This window comes from Silurus meridionalis, chromosome 11 (assembly GCF_014805685.1).
Source record: "Silurus meridionalis isolate SWU-2019-XX chromosome 11, ASM1480568v1, whole genome shotgun sequence".
In the NCBI taxonomy this organism is placed as follows: Eukaryota; Metazoa; Chordata; class Actinopteri; order Siluriformes; family Siluridae; genus Silurus; species Silurus meridionalis.
The window spans coordinates 8558286-8581381 of NC_060894.1; the positions used below are offsets into that span (position 1 = coordinate 8558286).

Below are 23096 nucleotides of genomic sequence, written 5' to 3' on the forward strand. Positions count from 1 at the left end.
AGTACACAACTGTTGAAGGAAGATGGTCACACTTTTTGCTGATACCATGCTGTTTGGAAAATCCCTGTCATAAAACATTTCATTCAGCAGAGCATATCAACACGATAGCTTTGTGCTAAGGCTGTGTGTGTGTGTGTGTGTGTGTGTGTGTGTGTGTGTGTGTGTGTGTGTGTGTGTGTGTGTTAATGTGTGCTCAGCTCGAAACATGACCAGGTAAATATTAAACGGTGACACGCGTGACCGAAAGTCCAGCTCCAGTCACTTTACACCTCATTCTAGTTATACACAAATGTTTTTGCCAGCATTAACACACAATGAAATGTTTTTGATATATAATTATTATCTTTTTGGCTTGTTTTGCACACAGGGGGTTAGTTATTATTGAGATTAGTGCACCAGTTCCAATCCCCCCTCAGAGATATGTGGTCATTGTTGGTGAGCTCAGCTTTACTAAGCTCCAGCTTTCTGCAGGGAGCCTTTGGCAGCGAGTTTACTCTCTACTAGCCTTGATTTGGAACGCCGAGTGTGCCTTTTAGCTTTCACACAGCTGTACGTCAGTTATGGCCATGGTGACAGACACATAAAGTCATCTATTTCAGGCCAAGCCGCTTCCCTCTGCCCTTTGTCACACCAGAGAAGATGCTGATAGGAGGAAGACAGTTTTTGAGATTTGTTTTGGTGTTGGAATTTGTTCTCAATCTCAGTATAAGAATTGCTTGTGCACAGAAGATAACCAGAGATTAAGTTACCTGAACAGCATATAAAACCTCAAATTAATCCATTCTTACTATACATTTTTGTTTCCTTGTTAAAGTCCATGGTTCTTAGAAATTGAACAAAGGACATGCAGTGGTCTGTGAAGCATAGCCAAGGTGTTTTTTATGTTTGTTTTTTTATTAACATTGTGGTATAGCGGCACTAACCAATCATGTTTGCGTGTCAGCTCGTGTATGCAGAAGAGAGTAGAAAGCACCGTCCTTCGTGTGTGTTTGGCAAATCCTTCCTTTAAGCCATTCAGCGTAAAAGCTTCATTCCATAGATAAAGCCTCAGGTCATGTTACAGCATATCTCTCATTGTGGGACTACAGTAAGCCACTTAGTTATTCTGTCCTTTAATTACTCGTGAGTTCAGTCGAGCGTTCCCCAGGGTTTTAGCTGCTAATCATCCCAGCATCTCAGTCGAGTAGCTGTCAGAGCAGCAGTTTTTCTAATCTAAATAAGATCAACATAAGACAAAGCAGTTTCTATCATTAGTCATTTGCTGAAAGTTTGTTTTCTAATGCTGGTTATGTGCACGTCCTAAAAAACTTTTATTCAGTGGGTTTTAAGAGGCTCGGCTTGTTTTTTAGGACAAAGCTACTTTAGCACGTCTCAACACTTACAGGAAGAAGAGTGACGAAAGAAACCACAGCGAGCAAAATCTTTTTTTTTTTTGCACCACAAAGTGTGAACACGATGTACCCAAGAAAGCATAGATGCCGTTACATTTCTAATGATGAAAAGGTGTACGTTTGCCACATCTTCCTGATTAGCCTCCGATTGAACCCAGATACACGAGAGCCTTTTCGTTTAAAGGCCGTCACTTGATTTAGCAGACCTTCGACCCTTATCAGAGACGCGACCCTGATGCATCAATGCTGACTTTTGTTTTCATCGAAGCCACAATAAAGCCAGAGGCATGTTCGACAGAGGAACATCTGGAACGGCGGGAAACAGCTGCTCAAAACCAGCAACGTGTAATTAGACATATGTTGGCATATTTTTTTTTTTTTTTCATATTTGGATAGGATCTTTTTTTTTTTATGCTGTTGGCACACACACAATTTTGAGTAGCTTTACCTTTGACTTGCTCTGGCAGCGGAGACTCCTTTCAAAAAATTTCAACACGCATCTCCTGATTGAATACCGAAAACAGTCGAACATCTGTCTAGGCAATATTCGTATTTGTAGATGATAAATATTTTTAGCAGTTTTTTGTTTACGTTTTTCCGATGTTTCCAGATTACCACCTTGCCTTCTGAATAGTTTATAGAACAGACACAATAATTTAACACCGTGACCCTTGCGTTCTTTCGTGAAACAGGATCCCTAGGTAGGCATAGGTAGCATGGGGAGATTTTGAGGCTGGAAATCTAATTGAATGGGACATTTTTAGTTCTATAATCAACAAAATTATGTTGTGGAAACATTCCTTTTCAAGCTCCTCCCCCTCGGCCTCAATTATCTTTCTCTCTTTTCTCTCTAATCCTCCCCTCTGGCATGTTTATGTTTGGACTCTGTTGGAGTTTAAAAGTGTTTCTTTTTCACAACTGCACCTTTAGACTGCCATTGCTTTAAAATACTTGTATGAAAACTAGCAAATGTAAAAAATAGTTGTCTTGCCACACTTTAAACGTATTTTGGACATTTTAGATTTGTTAGGAGTTTACTGTCTTGGTTTCCTCTCCACCACAGTGCTGTTGGATTCTCGATCCTGCTTGGTGAGTGATGATTTTCTCCAGCAGCAGTTCTGACAATAGACAGGGTGTTCGTTTGGTTGACGGGTATGGAAGGAGTCTCGGTGAAAGCTCTTTGTAACAGTCAGTTAGGAAACGTTCAGACATTTAAAAGTCAGGAGTAAATGGAAAAGCATTATTTTTGGAAGGGATATGCATGTTTTTTCAGTCTGAGTCAAATCGTGTAAGGCATTCTGTGTTGAAATGACAGGTTTATTCTAATACATAATGTCATGTTTGTTGTTGCTGTTTGGGTGAATTGCCTCTATTTGACTAAAATGTTCTCTTACTCCTTTCTCTTGTTTTACAGGTTTGGAACTGCTTGATTATTTTCAGTCACACATACAACCCAACCACCGGTCCGCCATGAGCAGCAGTTACAGCGTGTCCCTGATCGGACCCTCGCCCTGGGGCTTCAGACTGCAGGGGGGCAAAGACTTTAGCATGCCTCTCACCATCTCCAGAGTGAGTATCTCGGAATGTGCTTCTTTTAAGCTTTAACTCGCACCAGATAATGGTCTCAGTCATTATTCCACAGGTTTAGTTAATGTTAATTAATGCTGCTACTGAGATACTTATTATAAGCACATGACACACACACACTCGTACAAGAGCATTGTGCTCTCTCTCGCACCTCACACTCTTCATTTTTTCTCTTTTATCAACCCCCCACTTGTTCCATTTTTATCATCCATAACCATCCTGGAAAAATAGCTTTAAGCCTCCAAGTTTTCAGGAAAGGTATATTTGTAATTTCAGGGATTTCCTAGGTGCTACGTGGAAACACTATAAAAAAAAAAATTCCTGCTGCAATATAGAGTTCTCAATATGTCTGTTTTTTTTTTATTAATTTATTATTTTTTTGGTCTGTAGTGGCAACAGGGGACGTTTCGCAGAAAACATGTTTATGTTTGTGTTTCTCTGTTTCTCTGGACATTGTCAACGCGGTGTTTACTCTCGTAGGAAATAAGGCATGTCAAAATGTCTAAAGCGAGCATGTTTGATGGTTTCTTTACTCGGCATCGATTTATTTTGGCTTGAAACCGTTTCCAGAACCTCTCACTTTGGGAGCTTATTTTGAAACGCGCCTCATCTGGCTCATTGTTCCTCCCACAATTGACTGTTACACCTAAAGTCCGCAGACGTTGGAGGAAACTTCCTGTTCTTGGAAGTGGTTTCCTCAATTAGGAGCCCTAAACCTGTCTCGCTCTTGGCTTCAGCTTTAAAATGTGAGACGAATCTGTCTGCAGAGGCAGGAAGCACTGGAACGCGATAGGATCAGCCATGTTCTGTTTGCTGACGTGGAAACTCTGTTTACCGCGAGGAGCCTAGGTGCTGCTATAAATCCAAGCACATCTCCGGCAGCCGGTGCTTGTTGGTCCGAGGAGAACGCAGAGCTGCTGGCACGCTCACTCACAGTAAAGAATGGACTCCTCGCTGATGAATAGCTAGAGATAGAGTAAATGCATAGACGTGGGAGGATAGATCTTAGCCACACTCAGATGTGGCTGATACAGGTCTTGCCTGAAGGTGTAGATCTGCTTTTCTTCAACATAATAGGCTGTAATGTGGGGTGACAGGTCTTACATAAACATCTGTATGTGGAAGTACAAGGTGGGAGAAAAAAAAATGTGGCGAGAGAAACACTTTGTTTCATGTTGATGTTTGTGGAGGCATATCTGCTCCAATATCTACAGGTTCTTAGAGTTCTATGAAAGGAACATTGGACATAGACAGCCCACCCAGATGGAGCTCTGTTGAGATGTTTCACAAGCTCCCTGTCTGCAGGGTGGTCAGGACAGCAATGGAAGCATACCAACTCGGCTTCTGGACCACATTTATGAGAAAGCAGAATGGATGCGTATTGGATGAGGCGTAAATTCTCTTTGATGGTGTGTGGAAGAGACTTCAAAGATACTCTTTTCCTCCGGACAAACCACAGCCACTCACTTTCTGCTCGGCTGGTCAGTGTATCTGATTTCTAGTCACTTTTAGAGAAAAAGACAATCTCCCGTCTCATTTCACCTTTCACAGATGGGTTAGCGGTTAGTGCTAATGTAAGAGCGGCCATACTGTGCCTGTATAACATGTCTCTATGCACAATTAAACCCACCCTGTGAGTGCACAAGGACACACAGAGCCATAAAAGCAGGATTGTGACGCACAAGAACCAAACTCAATGGAAGATAATGGCGCTTCCTGTCAGAGGAAGTTATTTATACACTCCAGACAGGCCCAAATGGGGTAAGATGGAAAGACGCTTTTGTTAACTTTAAGAACAGATTGCTGAATAGCATTTTTAAATTTTGTTTCTTCTCCTGAATTCTTTGGTCTGGTGATGTTTAATCAGCCTTAAAGCTCGGAGGAAATAATCTCCCGTTAATGAATTTTTTTTACTACACAATCCATTCGGGCCTTTTCCTCACTCCGTTTTGCAGCACCCACTGCGCTTGACTTGTGTCAGCATTTGAAGCGGCTGTGTTCCCAGGATGAAGGCTGTGTGGGGCCACACCCTGAATGTGTTAAGGCCTGAAGCACATGCCTGAGTTTCACACTCGTAAAACGGCAAAGCATAAAACCATGCCAACCACCTTTCTGTCTCTGCTTTGTGGGTGTATGCAACATTTAGCATTTCACTGAGACATTTAGCATCTTTGTCCAATTCCTATTTCACACGTTATGAATCGATGTGAGCACCAAGATCAACATTGGTGCGAGTGTAGAGATCATTTTTGCAACCCTAGGATTTGCAGAAGATTTTACAAAAGGAAAGGAGATACGATGATAATTTAAACCCGACTTAACTTCTGGCTGTGGTTTTGGCTCAGTGCGGCCCTAAGGGCAGTGTAAGTTACCCAAAGTGAGACAAGAGAGATAAGGTGTGTGATTTATTACCTGGTTCAACCAACACGACGAGGTTTAAGACAGCAAAACAAAATTCCCCAGCAATTGCAAAGCAATACGACTCAAGTACCACCTTCCTGCAGTAATATGAGTCGCACGCAGCGGTAACCAAAGGTTATACGGTTATTTTTCAGATGCCTTTCTCCAGGTGTGGTAGTCACTTCCTACCACGGCTTGTGAAGCATATGCCCAAGTCAACAACACTGTCTCAAGAGTCATTTCGTAATCATTCGAGTCATTGCGTGATCGGCTGACTCACTCTGTGTCGCCACAGTCATCAGGGAAAGAATCACTTCATTCCGTCTACTCCCAAATCTGTCTAACATCATACAGCTAAGTGAATTCATGGCCAGAACATATAATACTATAGACTAAAGTAGAATTTCTCCACAGGGGATCTGGTGGTGGCTTGCAATAAAAAATAATTTCAACAGATAATGATTCATTTAGTAGAAACACCCAGATCTCATTTACCTCTAGAATGTGTCTTCGTCTGCAAGTTTGCTTAGTCTACACTGTTGTGTAGTGTCAATTTAAAAAATAATAACGTCCGTATGAATAGCTGCCTTGATGATTAGGAGGAGAGAAAGCATGCCCCCTCTCTAACCCATGACAAATTATGCTTTCTTGTCTGCCAGTTTTTCTAACAAAAGTGTCAACGGTTTTCTGTTGCATCACTAAGGAGCCTGTACATAACCTCAGATTTTCAGCTTCCATGGAGGAAATGTTAAAAACAAGATACCTGTGCATATCTTACTGATATTGTTTTCTTTTTTTCATACAGACAAGTTTATTAAGGCTTATTATGGTATCGATATTGTTTTTTTTGTAAAAAGCAGACATTTGGCTTAATATGATGTTTGTCGTGGGTAAAAGAAAAATAACCTTCAATAAGGCTAGCCAAAATGCTAATTATTTAGCAAATTCACATCCCCTGGAAATGCAAAATCCTTTCTCTGTATTCTTCCATTCTGCTCACACTGTTGCTTATCCCATCGCAACCGACAGCCTCGCAGTCTGAGGCGGATCCAGACAGCTGCCCTCTGTTGCTCTTGGAGCTACAGCAAAACACTGGTCCACGAGCTCATGCACCACAGTGCACTCTTTGTTTCGCAGTCCACGAGACCGGGCCTGGATCCCTGAAAGTGCTGTTTAGTTTATAAAGTAACTGACTGAGGCAGGTTGCTGGACGTCTCGGGTGAAGCAGGCCGCAGTCGACGTGTCCTGACCAGTGAGAGGACGAGAGGCGAGACTCGAACTTCCTGACAGCTTTATGGGGAAAAAAGACAGCCAGGTGCTATGACTAGCGCAGAAGTCTGGAAATGTTGTTTCAGTTGTGAGAGTTCACAGTATGGGGAAGATTGGCAGATGATGAGCGATGAATGAGGAAGGAATTTCATCTTTGGATTTATTATTGCTCTTATATAACTCTTGTAATTACGTCGAATGTTCTGATTGCTTCTGGCATAAGGTTTGTTCCAGGATTACAGAGCTTGGACACCAAGAGCGCACAAGATAAACAGCTCACAACCCTGACAAGAATAGACCCGTATGCAAATGCGCGCATGCTTCTGTGGTCATCGCCTCGGCGTAAATATTTCCATAATCGTTTAAGTTCCATTAAGAATCGATCTGAAATGCTCTCCGCCGCCAGCGGTGCTCTATTTCAGGACGCTCTTTGTCAGCCCAGGAATGTTCAGACGCACTATTCTCATGAGCGCGGTGTATTTTCGAGGCTCTCGTTGCATGACGCTGCTTTTGCACAGTTACAGGATGTCCACTGACCTTTCCCTGATAAGCCCTTAGACGTTTAATATCCATTGTGTCACTATACACTTGTTGATTCAACAACACAGTAGAATTAGTCTCCAGAGCTTGTACGCAAATGTGGTGAAAAGGGGTGATTAGTGTAAATTAGAAAATAACGCTTCTCAAATTACAGCAAAGCGGTTTAGAAGGCTAATTAATCAGGATAATTAGCATAATTGAGTGCTTGTTTGCTGATACGGTAAAATGGGCTCATTTATAACCCATTTTGTTGTCATTTGAATGCGAATTCAAATTATGGTGCAAATTCATTTCTTTTCTCCCATCATTGCAGTTACATTCCACAATAGCTGCAAATGAAACAACAATGCTTTCTTTGGCATCTTGACAGCAAAGAGGGTTTGGTATGATGCGATTAATACACATGAATGTTGTAGCAAATCTTTCAACAGTCTATATCTGGTCAGGGCTTGCCCTTTTTGTCCAGGACCGTTTCACACCGTTGCTAACCAGCCTGCCGAATCAGATCGCATTGTGCTTGGATATTGAAGCTCAGTTTTGGCAGGACGACTCATGTTTTTTTTTTTTCCTTGCTCGACAGCTGTGCGTTGGTGGCGATTAGGAGAGGAAGGAAGCGGGTGTCTTGTGCCGTCTCCCTCCATCGCATTAATCACGGTCACCGCCTTTTCAGAAACACTTGATAGCGCTATCTCTCGCAGCCCTGCTACGGCCCATTGTGAGAATCGTTCATTATAACTGTAGATAAAACTCCAGGTCTTGCACGGCCTTGGATAGAGTTTCCCAGAGGTTTTTTTTGAGTCATCTCAGGGTCAGGGGGGACTTTTGTGGTTGATGATCTGTAGGTCCTTTGAACCCCCCTCCCCCCCCCTACCCCCCGCCCCCTCTTTTTTTTTTTTTTATAGCCTATTATTTCTTTAGCTTTCTTTCAGCTTGATATTTGAAACCCACGTTGAACAAATATGCACTAATTTTAGCTCAAGCCTCTATTCCCTGACCGGTGCGCTCTCTCTCTCTCTCTTTTTTCTTCCTCTCCTCACCTCTAATTCAGCTGGAATGCTTTCGTACTCTTTTCACATGACTGGAGTATCTGGAGTGATTGTGTGGAACAAATCCATTCAGAACAATAATACCACGTTATGCAACTTGGTTCATTTAAAAAGAACAGGGAGACCTTGGTGATAAATGGTTTCCAAAGGCTTCTGGGTCATATCAGCCTTTAGTTTCCTTTGACTTGGCGAAACTGAAGTATTCCAATTAAGTTTTTTTGGGTTTTTTTTTTCCCCTTTGGAAGTTAACACTGCAGCACTCTCAGATTCTTGAATCTGGTTGGCTTAAAGGTGTCAAATGTGTTTCACTGACAATAGAACCGACTGCAAGGCAAATCATATACCATTTTTTACATTTATTTATTTATTTATTTTTATAAAGAAACGAGTCTTCTGTGTCAGCACTGTCAACAAGTGTAGAGTTTTTGTAACCAGCACATGACACATGTGACGACATGTTTAGTAACATTATAGATTATTAAAATGTAAGTATAAACGTATAAAAAAATTGCCGTGCCATTCTTTAACACATCTCCATTTTCTGTTTGCCGCTGTATCCCACATAGTTGTTGATTCATTTCCTATAATTGTACAAACCTTAGTGCTTTCTTTTTTAGATGGATGGATATGTGCTTTTATGGGTCATTTGGGGCTCATGATGTCTGCACAGGCAGCGCATTTAAGCCTAATGGATAACTCCAAATACCCAGAACCGTCTTTGCAGAAATAAGAAAAAGATCACGTATCTCAGCACATTGCCAATGTGGCTCTGTGGTTTTGACATTAAAGCGCACAGATGTTTTCGAGACAATTCCTAACTGCCTTTTTGAGGGCAAAATACTTTTGGGGTTGATTATTACACACACACACGAGGAGAAAACCGCACCAGCTATTTCCAGCTCTGCATTAGCCTCGACCACTCACACTCACCGCTGGATTGTAAGGCAGCTCCTGCAGTCTGAGGAACTATTTAAAACGACTAATGCAACTGTAAACGTTTACATTCTGCCCTGTCAAAACGGTTTCAATAAATGTTTCCGAAGGACATAGGACAGGGAGGTATATTAAGTGCATTCTACTTAGTCAGATTGCATTGACTGTGTCCGTTTAACTGTAATCCTGTGGCAAAAACACACACAAAAAAATATTACCAAACGAAATTGGAAAGTTCGACTTCCCGCAATACAGTTAAGGGAAAATGATTTCACTGGCATCCAGATTGCCACTGAATCAGAATGATTTTCCCCTTTAAAATGCTGGAGAGAGAAAAAGATCTTTCTTGAAACACTTTGATTTTCCTCTGACGTTCAGTTGGCTTACTATCTGTGACAAGTGACTGATTTTAGTTCGGAAAAAATGGATCGCGGTCCGTTGAACGGACACCAAAGTACGCCGATGCTGATTATCAAAGCCGAAACGATTCGCCTGTCCCGAGAAGTGCTGCTGATAACGAATAGACCGTGAGACGAGCGCTCAAATAGTTCTCAGATGCGCTCTCTCTCTCCGGAGAACTCTGTTCACGCTGTCTGTTTATTCTAGAAGTGGAGAAAGATTCATACCTGCGTTTCTTCACTAGGTTATGATCGGTGGCGTTCTGGTGATAAGGCTCAGGCCGCGTGCACAGAGTGATGATTTATTTTGATTGGCGATGCAATCGGGCTAACTGTAAAAAATGTCAGTGTTGATTAGATGATTTTGAAGTGGTTTATTTGTGTATGATTATTACAGACAGCCAATAATGGACTATAGTGGTGGGAGACTGGCGCGGCATCCTAGAGACCAGTACAACCCAGCATTGCATTCTTATGTATTTATATCCTCCCGATTTTATACACTTAAGACACTTACTAACACATTAACATCCTGAAGGAAATTTCTTTTGGAGTGTTCAGCCAAGGGTCACCTATTTTCTACAGTCAATGGCAATTTGTCCAATGGCATATTTTTTCCATAGCCCATTGACCAAGATCTTATTTACTCTGCAAAGCATACATCTTAAAGAACTTCAAAAGACAGGACATGGTAAGTTTGATCTTGTTTTAAAAAGCTTAAGTGTTTACAATTTTTCACAGAAACTGTGAAACCTCTGAAACAGTTCTGAAGCTCGTGGCCAGAAAAGTGTACTGTCCGTTAGAGGAGTTCTGTGACCTGAAAACAAGAATGTTTTAGAGAATGTTTGGAAGTGATTTACGAGTATATCAGATGCTACAGGATTTTGGGTGGGCTGCAGTGAGCAACAAAATGCACCTATATGTTTGGTCATAAAATGGTACAAAGCAGGTGCGGGTAATAAAATGGCAGCTTTGTGTAGTGTAACGCAGTTTTCCCATAGCAAAAAAGGAAAGTACCCCAAGTTCCAAAGAACTTTGAATTTGATGCGAAACCCCTTTTCAGCAGTGTGTTCATCTGGTTTTAATCCGCAGTGTGGCGAGGTTGGCGAGTAAAAACCCATCCATCACTTTTCTGCTCCTTTTTTAATTTTATTTATATATTCCATTTAGCACAATGAGGACTTTTTTGGTTTATTTGACAAACAGCGCTATGTAGAAAAGGCGAGATGTCGGCAACGGATATTCGGCACGTACTGAAGACCTCTGGAGTTCGTTTGTCGACGGGGTCAAGAACAGATGTTCCGAGCGAGCTCCGAACAACGTCCATGCCGTCATGTCAGGGCTGTAAAAAACGATCTACGACAAGTGCTTTTGAATTGTCAGTCCCGTTCGCTCGGAAGATGTTGATTGGTTTCCTGTAACAGCAGCTCTGACCAATACTTCAGCTCTAATTCATATCATATGGTGGACACTGCACATGATCTGTGTGAAATGTGTTGCTGCTTAACAAGGAGTCTCGAGATTCAGTCAATATGTTTTTCTCCCCAATAGGAAAGTCTTCAGGACAGATGTCATAACATGCTATATGTTATATATGTGGTATATAAGCAATAAAACTTTGCAAAAATACTAATCCACTTAATGTTAGTGATAAATGCAAATATAACTCACTGTCACAGTTTATTCCGGATGCATTTTTTCAGCATTTTGATTTCGTTTGTTTTGTCTGTCACTACCAGCCGTTATGCTGAAGTCTAAAAAGCTTTGTCTAGCCGCATGCCTATATTTGAGTATGTGCTAATGAGAGAACAAGGAGGGGAAATATGTTTTTTTTCTTCTTCTGGTCTTCCTGGAGGAATTTTAGAAATGTACTTCTCTCAATACGTATTCGCATTCCAGTCGCACTCGTTAACCCGAGCGCGCATGTGTCCTTTTGCCGACGGAAAAATAGAAACGGTTTCCACAAGCGTATCCGACGTCAGAGTAACTGCCATCTGCTGCAAAGTAGCACGTTGGAAGAATGACACACTCGCGCACACGATTTTGATTACAGCATCCTATGTATGTACACCCAATCAGTCGCACTAGTGTTTAGTGGTTTTGCTCCATCACAGTTCCACATGGCGATCAGGTGGTTGTTGACCTCGGTGCCTCTGAGGGCAATGACTGGTTTGCCTCCACCAGGGCGTGTTTTTTGAGCTGGCTTTCTTCAAACCGTGGAATGCTTTGTTTTGTTTGTGTCGTCATGGAAGCGGACTCAAAATGTTCCTTTTCTTTAGAGTTTCTCGGGGCCGATGTATGCACGTGCTTCCCCGGTTTCACTGAAATGATCACTGGAGGGTAGTGACTAGAAGGCTCGAATGATGAATGCCAAAAGTCCAGTATGGAGAAATGCCTTCTCTACTTTCTAAGGTGGTTCTGTTCACAAAAACAACACTCACTGTGGTGTTTTTTACAGCACCCACTGACTTGATGCAGCTGGAATACAGCTGGTTTATGTGACCTAAAATGTGTTTTTATTTATTTTTTTTTCGTTTTTTTTAGGCCATGCCAGGATTTTTCTTTTATTCCAATTTACCTTTAAATATTGTGTGCAACAAACAGGCATACAAGTCTTATAGTATCTGGCAGCCTTTCTGAAGTGAATCCTAATATTTTATTTTCGGATGATGATGAGTATATCAGCACCACCCTGTTGCTTTCAACATTCTTACATGTGCTCAGTCCAAGAAGACACAATGTCTCTGTCAGAAAGACAACCAGCTTTCAGACACTATCCTGGCTCCATATATGGTGTTTGCAAGTCGCACACACCAGAGCACTTTCACAATCAGCCTTTCTGTGCCTAGTCGCTATAAAAAAAATGCGATTCCAGAAATCCGCCGTTCAGAGAATATCCAGCCATGACCCACGCATCATGTGAATGGCCTTATGGGAAAAACCCTTAGACGCTTCGTTTCTGCTTACGCAAATAAACACATTCCTGCTCTTGACAAAATGATGTTGCCTTAGCAGTTATCATGTTTCAGTCATTTTGAGGTTATTTTCCGTCTTGTGATTTAAGAAAAGGAACGCTCCGTGTCAGAATTGGTGCCATCATTTTGTGATTTGAAATTCGAAAACAGTCCCAGACACACCTCTAAATCATACTGTTAAGCCCTGAGGATTTACAGGTGCTTTTTGGAAGATCTGACATCTGCCTGTACATGACTGATAGTGGTGACGGCGCACACGTGGCAGCTGAAATGTACAAGGCGTTCCCATTATGTTCGAACATCAAACGTGTGAGCAACAAGCATTTAAGTGGGATGAATATGTTTGGCTTTTAGGGGTTTGGGGAGTTTGATAATAGGAAGTTTGGCCCATTTTTTGTGGGTTTGATCATAGTTAACAGTGAATATAAGAAGCGGCATGAGGAAACTACTGGCTCCAGTCCATTTTGGAACCGTTTGACAAATGCTGGAGTATATTCCATTTGTTTGACCTTAGCACTTGGGTACAGACCAAAACAGCTGGTCTGGGACTACACGTGAAAGGTGACCAGTTAATTAGACCTGCAAGCCAAGATCAATTTGGTTCTTTTTTCAATTTAAATCATTCAAAAAATCTGCCAATCATATGTACAACAGCAAATGTGGGGGTGAGGAAGGCTGACACGTTGTTCTTCTAAAAACTGTGAAGCTGGCCTACTGTATCCTATTTTTTAAAATTGCTGCTCATTATGTGTCACAGGGCAGAATTACAACAGCTCTCTTCCACATGAGCTCAACTCTGGCTACGGTTTGCTAGAGAGCCTGGACAGAATCTCTTCCCTGGCCCATGACTATTGATGGCTATGGCGTTGTTAGGATTCTAGCTCTCGTTTGAGCTCTCATTGGTAAAGCAAAAGATCAGTTGAAGTTATCTACGGACCGTTTCCTGTAAACCATGACCAAACATTAGAGACTCTATCCCTGTTTACTCACCAAACATTCTTTCAAACAAGAGTTGTTAATAATGTTTAAACAAGAACAATGACCGTATCCTGCTCTGAAAAGGATGAACGCGCTGGACTTCTCGCAACATTCTGAAGCTTGTGGTCAGAAAAGCGTTTAAATATATCAAACCCTCCATTTCTTCTAAACAGATTGGCTGAGGTTTGCCACACATTTTGTGGTGATTGAAACCAAATACAACGTGGATTATAGTGAGTTTTACTCAGAGCTCAGTTGGTGCGGCAAAAATTTTTATTTGTTGTTTTTTTTCCCTTTTTTCAACCTTATATGGTGTTATAATGTTAGTGTAGTAGAGTTTTCCCACAGTCCCCTTAGAGTAGTAATATTATGTAAATAAATGGGAATTATACGCACAGTGTTTGTGTGCAGATTTCTTCGAAAATGTTTTGCTGAGTGCTGCGTTTTAAGAGGTTGTTGTTTAGGTCCCGGGTGTCCTGATTGGCGATAAGGATTTGTAACATTGTGCTCAGTGCTGCGACGTGGCACATGATCCAGTCCTGTTTCGTGATTAGAGGTGTGGGTGATGTTGCAAGAAGCTTTCGCAGATGGCACGGTTTATACACCGCGGTCAGTGTCAACAGAGTGGAAAAGAGGGGGGGAAGTATCTCATCCATTTCCAGCTGCCAAACACAAGTAACAAGAATTGTTTTGGCCGCTTTTATACCAAGTCAAAGAATGTTTGTCTTCTCACTTTCGTTTAATGCGAAACACAGTGGCGTTAAAACGTTTACGCACCGAAAATAACGAGAGAAGACGCACAATCCCGGATTCTAAAATGGAACATTTGATTGCTTGGACTGGGTTGAACGTTTAATGCACTTTATATGAGCGCTTGCTTGAAATATGTCTTGTTACATCTAGTTAAAGTGCTAATTGAAGGGGTCGGGATTGTTAAAATTATGTAATAGGTCTGTAAGGGAACACGTGCCGTTTAATTTCGTACACATGAAGGTTTATATTATGCGAGGCAAGGCAGAGGTAGATAGTATGTATAAAAACAAGACTCATGGGAATCATGACTGTGCGTATGCATGCCTGTGCATGTGTTTTTTTTCCATCCGTAGGAGGGTTCAACTATTTCCCCTGACCTTGTGAATAGACCTTTTTGCCGTAGGGTCTCTGGGGTCTGTTCGCACCTGCTCCACCCTTGTAGTCATGTAGTCATAGTTATACTTATGACTCATGGCTTCTGGGCAAAAGTCTAGTGAGCAAGTGCTGCATCACACGGCTGGAAGCGTCATGTTCAAGAATCAGAAGCTTCTTCAAACCTTTTTTTTCTGACTCGATGGCGTCTAGGGAGAAATGTTGGAAAAAAAAATAGACAAGGCATTTCACAGCTTGGAGTTGTACTTCCTGCTGAGTGCCTTCTTATGAACCTTGCCCTCCTCCAATTGACCCTCTCATTGACCCGCGTCGTGCAGAGCAAACCGTAATGCGTTCCTGGCGAGCGAACGGATCCCGATAACCACGTGCTATAAATAAAGCTGTCCACCGGCACCACTAAGGCTCAGGGTGGCTACTTTTATCAGCAGCTTCAGCTCCACCTCCCTCTGCTCTCTTTTTAGTGCCCAGTTAAGCCTACAAGGCAGACCGCAGTTCTGTCACTCAGTGACTTCAGCTCTGATGACTGCATTGTGTGTTTCTAAACTGCGTCAAAGTAATTGGGTCCTTCCAAACCGCATAAAAATGAAACAAAAAGTGGAAGCACTTTTGCAGAAGCGCTGCAACAATAACACTTTTTCCTGTCTGCTTCCTCTTTCACTTTTTTTCCCCTCTACAGTTGAAAACAGGTCACTGTAGTTGAGCTTCTTCTATAGTCCTTCCTTTATTCCCTTAAGCTCTACTGTATTTTGCTGCCTAGCAGCCGAAAGCTTCCTGTGTCTCATTTATATCCAATTTGGTGAGTGAAAAAAATAAAAGATAGTCAAGATAGAGTTTGTGTTCTTTTTGCATTTGAATTGATTGCATTATTAAATCCTGACAATTGTTTTAAAATGAATATACAATCTAAGACCTGTTAAAGTGGCTCAAGAACCAAAAACCAATATTTCCAGCTTTCTTCATCGGTATCGTGCTCATTTTACAGAGTTGAAACGTGAACACATACAGGCGCTGCACTGCACCTCGCTGTACAAGGTGTCGAATGAAAAGCAACCGCGATCGATTTACAAGCTGTACGGATGCTTGCGCAACGCCTCAAGGGAACACCTGGGGCTGAGTCGACCTGGTGTCACGGTTTCAACAGAACTCTTCCTGTCCAGGCACATCGACACGATCCAGTCCACCGTCTTAGACCCCACAGTACCGATTTGTGATCTGAGTTTGACCGGGAGAGCGTTTGAAGTACAAGCATTAGAGCTGCTGTCTGAGAACATGCCATACAGTGGATCTAGACATCACGCAACAGCCGCGTTGTTTTTATTCCTAGTGCTTTTCATTCTTTACCTTACAAAACACTCACAATTTTTTGTTCTCGCTCAGTTCAGTTTCAGTGCATTTATTTATTTATTTATTTTTATTTTTGGAAGCCTATTTCTTGGCATTGCCTCCCAAGATACAGGTGTGTTCATGCTTTCTCGACCCCCTGGAAAATGCTTTACTTCACCATTTTGGTTTGACTGTTTCATGGCCAGGATCCAAAGTACACAAATAATTGAAGTGCCTTTCTTTGTAATAATTACTCACAACAATGCTGCTGTTGAGAAATCCCTCGTTCTTCGCCAAGCAGTCCAAAGCTTTTATTTATTTTTTTTCCCCTTGTACGGTATACGAGTGAAATGATGTATGGCCTACAAAAACAGGTTATTGATTTTTCATTCTTTTCCTTATTTTCCCAACTAGGCTTGGTTTTTATAGCAGCTAACAAAACTCATTGTAAATGTGAAATTTCAAATGCTGACACATTTGTTTTCTAAAGTCAATTCCAAGTAAATGTTGATTTTGATGTAAACTAATAAGCAAAGAACTTGGGACAGTCCTTAACAGAACAGAACTCTTATCATAGCAATGGTTTGATAACAGTGGGTTATGTAAGCACACTTTGATGGAATGGACTATTTAAAAAAAACACCTTTTCCTCACTCATGGTGGGTTGTACCTGGATACGTTTCAGAATCGTAGCTTTGCTTAGATGGATTTCTGAGTGGACAGGATATACACGGAGCTTCTTGGAGCAAGGTTTAGGGCTTGGAATAAGAGTCCATGAACACCCATATTTACCTAATACAGGTCATTATTTGTGGCAATCTTAATAAACCTGCACATCCAACACTAATAATTATAATAATGATGCTAATAAATGGTGTTGCCATAATTGCTGAACCCCCCCCTTGGACGAACTATAAATGACTGCAGTTTAGATGTGTGCAACCCTCTCGTGGTAGCAAGTGTTCCCAAGCTAACGAGTCTAAAGTTTATCTTCTCCACTGAAATGTAGTTGTAGGTGTCAGATCTAATTTGTAGCATGCTGAAGCTCTGAGCAGTGAGATGTACAGAAAAATTATACACCCTAATAAATTCCAGGCATAATTCTTCTCTTCCACAGAGTAATAACTCATCTTGCACACAATCACTGCACACATATGATTGTCTCACAGCACTGTAGGCAAGGTGGCGTTGGTATTTGGGGTCATGTGTACAGTTGTTTGGTCTAAGAGGGGAAAAAACGGCAATCCAACATCACTCATGGGTTGACTGCGTTTTTGCGTCCTACCATGTAATTATTTCAATACTATTACATGTTTTTGTTCATACAGTACCTCAAAGAGACCACTATTATGGCGTCCAAATGGAAAGGACTACTGCAGTGTTATTTCAAACTATTTTTAAGCAAACCAATGACTGATTGATGTAAAAAAAATACAAAACAAAAAACCCCCACAAGTGTGGTCTCTTGAAATCTGTGTGCTTATACAGCTTTGACAAATGACTTGTCTGATTTATTCCTCGCTTCTTAAGTTCATTTGACCTTTCAGCGAGCAAAAGGGAACACTGCAGCAACTTTGCTGTTCATCACTCATCTGCGTGTGTTTGTGTGTTTTTTTTCTTTTCTTTCTTGCGCAGCTGACAGATGGAGGAAAAGCAGCCAAAGCAAAGATCAGCGTCGGAGACGTCGTGCTGTCCATCGACGGCATCGCAACCGACACCATGACTCACCTGGAGGCTCAGAACAAAATCAAAGCCTGCACGGGCAACTTAAGCCTCACCATTCAGAGGTACGGTAAAGCACGTATGAGTAGCATCAGGTTTACAAATATTGGCACCCACACAAATACTGCCGTCCCAAAAAAAAAGTCTCACACACTTATAGTTCGTCGGACCGCCTTTAGCGTTGATTACAGCACGCATTCACCACGACATAGTTTCGATAAGCAGCTTCTGCAATGTCACAACATTTATTCCTGTCCAGAGTTGCAGTCATTTTTTACCAAGATCTTGTTTTGATGATGGGAGAGTCGGACCGCTGCCCAAAGTCTTCTCCAGCACATCCCAAAGATTCTCAATGGGGTTAAGGTCTGGACTCTGGTAAAAATGATGTCTCATGGTCCCTGACCCACTCTTTCACAATTTGAGCCCGATGAATTCTGTCATTGTAATCTTGCCATAGCCTGGTCATTCAGTATATTCAGGAAGTCATCTGACCTCATTTTTTGGTCACATAATGTTGCTGCACCGAGGCTTGACCAACTGCAGCAACCTCAGATCATAGCACTGCCCCCACAGGCTTGTACAGAAGGCACCAGGCATGATGGGCGCATCAGTTCATCCGCCTCTCTTCTTACCCCGATGCACCCATCACCATGGAACAGGGCAAATCTGGACTCATCAGACCACATGACCTTCTTCTTTTGCTCCAGAGTTCAATCTTTATGCTCCCTAGCAAATAGAGCCTTTTTTCTATTTAGCCTCACTTATAAATGGTTGTCTTAAGGCTACACAGCTGTTTGTTCTCAATCCCTTGAGTTCCCTTCGCATTGTGTGTGTGGAAATGCTCTTACTTTCACTATTAAAAATAGCTGTGAATTCTACTGTTGCTTTTTGACGATTTAATTTCACCAAACCTTTAAATGAGCACCAAACACAATCATTCAGGAATTTTTTTCGACCACATTTCTTCCTTGAAGATGATGATTCCCCACTATCCTTCTAGTTATTGATGATGCGTTAGACAGTTCTTAACATAATTTCAATAGTTTCAGCAGTTTCCATAGATGTTTTCTTTGCTTGATGCATGCCAATAATTTGACCCTTTTTTAAACAGATTAACATCTTTCCAGGACCACAGGATGTGTCTTCTGACATGGTTGTTTAAGACATGAGAAGATACTCACTGCATCAGTTAAATAACTTTTAGTGTTAAATATCTTGTGGCCTGCTGAAACATAATCATTCATGCAGTAATTATCCAATGGGAGGCTTTTATCTATTTGCTTAGTTAAATCCAGGTGGTAACTTTTTTTTTTTTTTTTTTTGGATGGGCAGTGCATATATATATTGCTTATGATATTTTTAGTGAAAGGAAAAGCTATTTAAGCCCAAAGACATTTTCATCACACGTTTTCCAAGGTTGACAGTAATTCTTGCGCTGACAGTAAATGCGTCCAGACGAAACACATGCTGTCATTTGTGACATCTCTTTCAGCCTAAAATCATTTGATACTTTGATACATCTTACTTAAAGTCTGCAAGCAGCTCATTTTTCTTCTACCTTTTAAAATAATCTAGTTTTTTGTAGCAGTTTCAAAATCGTACATCTGAAATATACCAGTCTAAATATCATGTTAGGAAATTTTTGCCTAAATCAGCCGAGCCGAATTTAGAGCCTGTGTTTATTTCAGGGCTCAGCATGTCAGTCGGTGTCAGGAATATTCCCCATAACACAGATAAGATCAGTAATTGTGGGAATATGGTGGCTGTGCAGCAGGCGGTGGAAAGAGTTGTTTAGTTAACAGAGAGATCTCGGCCATGCCTTTCCCTCTGAGGGCCTCTTCCTCGGGCATGCAGGATGTAATGCAATCATGATGTTTGGATTTGAGTGCTTTCTCTTGTTCCAGCCTGCTCTTATGTTCTTGGATGTGCTCATCAAAGTCGTTTGATTTGCCATCGCTGCCACGCTGGAGTTAGCGTTATAATTTCACATTCTGTGAGAAGTTATGACACGTTTTTCTCTCGGATTTTTCAATACAGATCATTTGCTCATTATCCAATCAGCCAATCATGTGGCAGCAGTGCAGATACAGGCCAAGAAGCTTGAGTTAATGTGAACATCAAACTCATGAGAATTGTGCTCACACTGGCTTTGTGGGCAAATCTGCTGATCTCATGGGAAGTTCACGCACAGCAGCTTTTAGAGTTTACAGCGAAGTGATATGAAATCAATAAATATCCAATGAACGGTAGTTTTGTTGGTGGAAACACTTTGTAATTGAGAGAGGCCAGACTGACCCGAGTAGACGCATCGGCTATGATAGCTCATATAACCACTCAAAAGCAATGCAAGCTTTTTCCTAGATTTATTTGTTTTCTTTTTATACACTGACCAGGCATAACATTATGACATTATAAAAGTATGCCTGGTAAAGAGAGTAACACTAATTACCTCTTCATCATGGCACCTGTTAGTGAGTGGGATATATTAGGCAGCAAGTGAACATTTTTTCTTCACGTGTTAGAAGCATGAAAAATGGGCAAGAGTAAAGATTTGAGCGAGTTTGACAAATTGTGACGGCTAGACGACTTAGTCAGAGCATCTCCAAAACTACCACAGTTCTGGTATCATGACATCACACAATGAATGCGAGTAGTAAAAGCATGAATTAGTAGTAAAAGCATGAATTTTATTTATTTATTTTTTGTGCAGCAGAAGATTAGATTAAGTAAAAATAAAAAAGTATAACCTTGGCTTTGTTGCTGAAGACAAGTGGGTTTAGAAAAAACTCAGAGGCTCATATTCTACAGTTATGGACTTTTGGGAAGGAAATCGAGACAAAGAGGAATGTGGTGCAATAACTCTGGAATGCCTCATCAAAGTTCCTAATGCGTTTTCAAAGCTGTCGAGCGTCTGTCAAACAACCTGCGAAAACCATCAATCCTAACCCGCTATCGACCGAATATATCAGTCACCTTTCCGGGGATAAAATACCCTTCCAGGGTTTATTATTAACATTATTATTATAACATCGCATTTTGAAGGTTGTCGAGTTTGCTCAAAAATCCCAGAGAGCCTTTTTCAGCGGCTTTAGCAAAGCATTAGAAATCGTCTAGAACACAGCTGCTCGGGGACTATCACCACAATTATTCATAAGTCCTTAATAAAGTGTCTGACTACTGACTGGCTGATGTGCGCTTTGATGTGGAAATTTTTTTTTTTTTTTTTTTTTACAGTCTGTTCACGGAGCATTTGTGAGTTCATGGTGCGAGTTTGTAATGTGCCATACCATATGAATAAAATAAAAGCGATTATAAATCACATTTCTATATTCCCACCGTTCAGATCTGCTTCACATGCATCAGTGCTGCGAAAGTGAAGAGATACAAATCTGTCATCCGGTACAGAGACTGTGTTAAGTCAAGTAACTATAAATCTTTATTTTAATGGGAGTTTATATATACGCTATATGAACTAAAGTACAGGGACACATGACTTTTCTATTCATATGTGGGTCTTTCCTAAACTGTTAGCACAAGGTTGGAGGCACACCATTGTATAGGAGGTTTTTGGGTGCGGTTACATAAAATTTACATATGTATGTATCTATGTATGTAGAGATGAAACTAAAACCCCTCAACGCAACACACATGTATTCACTACATCCTTTCTTTACTCAGATTTAAAATAAAATATACTCTGAAAAATTATTTTTAAACAGTAAACATTTGTTTAATCACTAATCATGTTTTAATGATGAGCAAAGTCTCAAATCAAGCACCAAAACCCGCCCTGATGTGTCCCGCAGTTAAAACCATCCGTGTGGAAACAGCACACACAGATACATACATACATACATACATACATACATACATACATACATACATATATACTGTTTACGGTTTAATCCGTCATTATATATATATATATATATATATATATATATATATATATATATATATATATATATATATATATATATATATATATATATAAATGACGGATTAAAATGCAGCATGGCAGAGTTGCATGTGATCTTCAGGATGTGACATCTGCGCGAAAATAAACCACATCGCTTACTTTTCTGAGGTCTCGGCCATTTGGTCAAACTTCTCATCAGTGTTTGCAGTTATGGCATGGGTTATGGGTTCATATCCAAACATAGTAAAAATCCCCTTTGAATTTGTAATTTATTCACTTCTGAGAACACGGCACTTAAAATCGTTGAAATAATATTAACGCATACTGTCAACTGTGTGAAATGAGTTCAACAGACTCTAGTCTGTCTCAAACTCAGCCCCATGTCTCCCACCTCCCTAACCAAAATTTGTACCTGCTTTTGTCAATTCAGCAATGCACCAGGATCACTCATGTATTCTTCCAATCGTTCTGACCACAAAAAGCTTCCCTTTCCTGTTTCATTTTCTTTTTTTTTTTTCAAGGTTTGTTCCTGAGTTGACATTCCCGACGTTGTTTGAGGTTCGGTGTCTTTTTGTCAGCCATATAATTTTTTCTTTTTGGGCTGCATTTGATCTGCACGTATGACATTTCTTTCAGCTTCACGTACACGTGTTAGCAGACATTTGCATACTGTACTGATGTCATTAATGTTGTTGATAACGTAAATGTCTAGCATCACACGAAGAAACACAGCATAGCTGGGTAGTGAGATCTATAACATGAACGTGATGGCAGCATCAGCATGATGAGGTGGTAAGACAGCTGGACAGGGTAAAGCACTAAAGCGCCGCTGCATCACTCTCGCCAGGTAGACCTAAAGCAAGAATTAACACCATTTTTTAATTTTGATCTTCATGCTTTTGCGCTACAAAGCGGAGCGAAAAGATTTCTCCGTGTTCATGTTTTGTTTGCAACAACCTAACTAACTGATGGTGTATTATTTTCTCCTCGTTATTATACATTTATCAAATTAATATATGTCTGTTAATTGCGCTAAAGGAAATACTAGCACACACAGTATAACTTGCTCAAATGTACTCAAGTTATGCTTTGTTTAATACCGATTTGTTCCCCAAAAGCACCGCAAGTGAGAATAAAATTTCTGATGAAAAACGTTAAACCCAAAAACGTAGAAATAAAAAAAAAAATCTTGTGCAAATATTGATGATATAATTAATTAACGAGGTAATTTTTGTTCTCCCTCTTTAAGATTCTACACTATTGTCTTCATTTGCAGAGCACAAAGCCTGGCATTGTGGGATTTAATAGATGTGTTAGAATGGACAAAGCAGTTCAAAGTGAGCGTTTTGGGCCTTTTTACGATGTGGAGGGAAACCAGCGTGACCACATTGCTCTGGAGCTGGGTTTAGTGTCTGAACATGAACTCGCTCCCTGCTTTGGCCTCGTTCTGCTCTCCCGCTCCTGCTCTT

General features: G+C 40.9%; 1 protein-coding gene across 4 annotated transcripts in view; it reads left to right on the forward strand.

The window, feature by feature from the left end:
- The window catches only part of pdlim5b (PDZ and LIM domain 5b), a 54624-nt gene that overhangs the window by 1286 nt on the left and 30242 nt on the right, over positions 1-23096 (forward strand). For 2 of the 4 annotated variants that reach the window (XM_046860687.1, XM_046860688.1), the window contains exons 1-2: positions 2765-2960; positions 17622-17773. In XM_046860687.1, coding sequence (XP_046716643.1) covers positions 2862-2960; positions 17622-17773 — 251 coding nt within the window. In that variant the 5' untranslated portion in view covers positions 2765-2861. Of the gene's footprint in view, positions 1-2412; positions 2481-2764; positions 2961-17621; positions 17774-23096 lie in introns of those variants that run through there. The other 2 variants (XM_046860686.1, XM_046860685.1) reach the window with 2 other exon arrangements.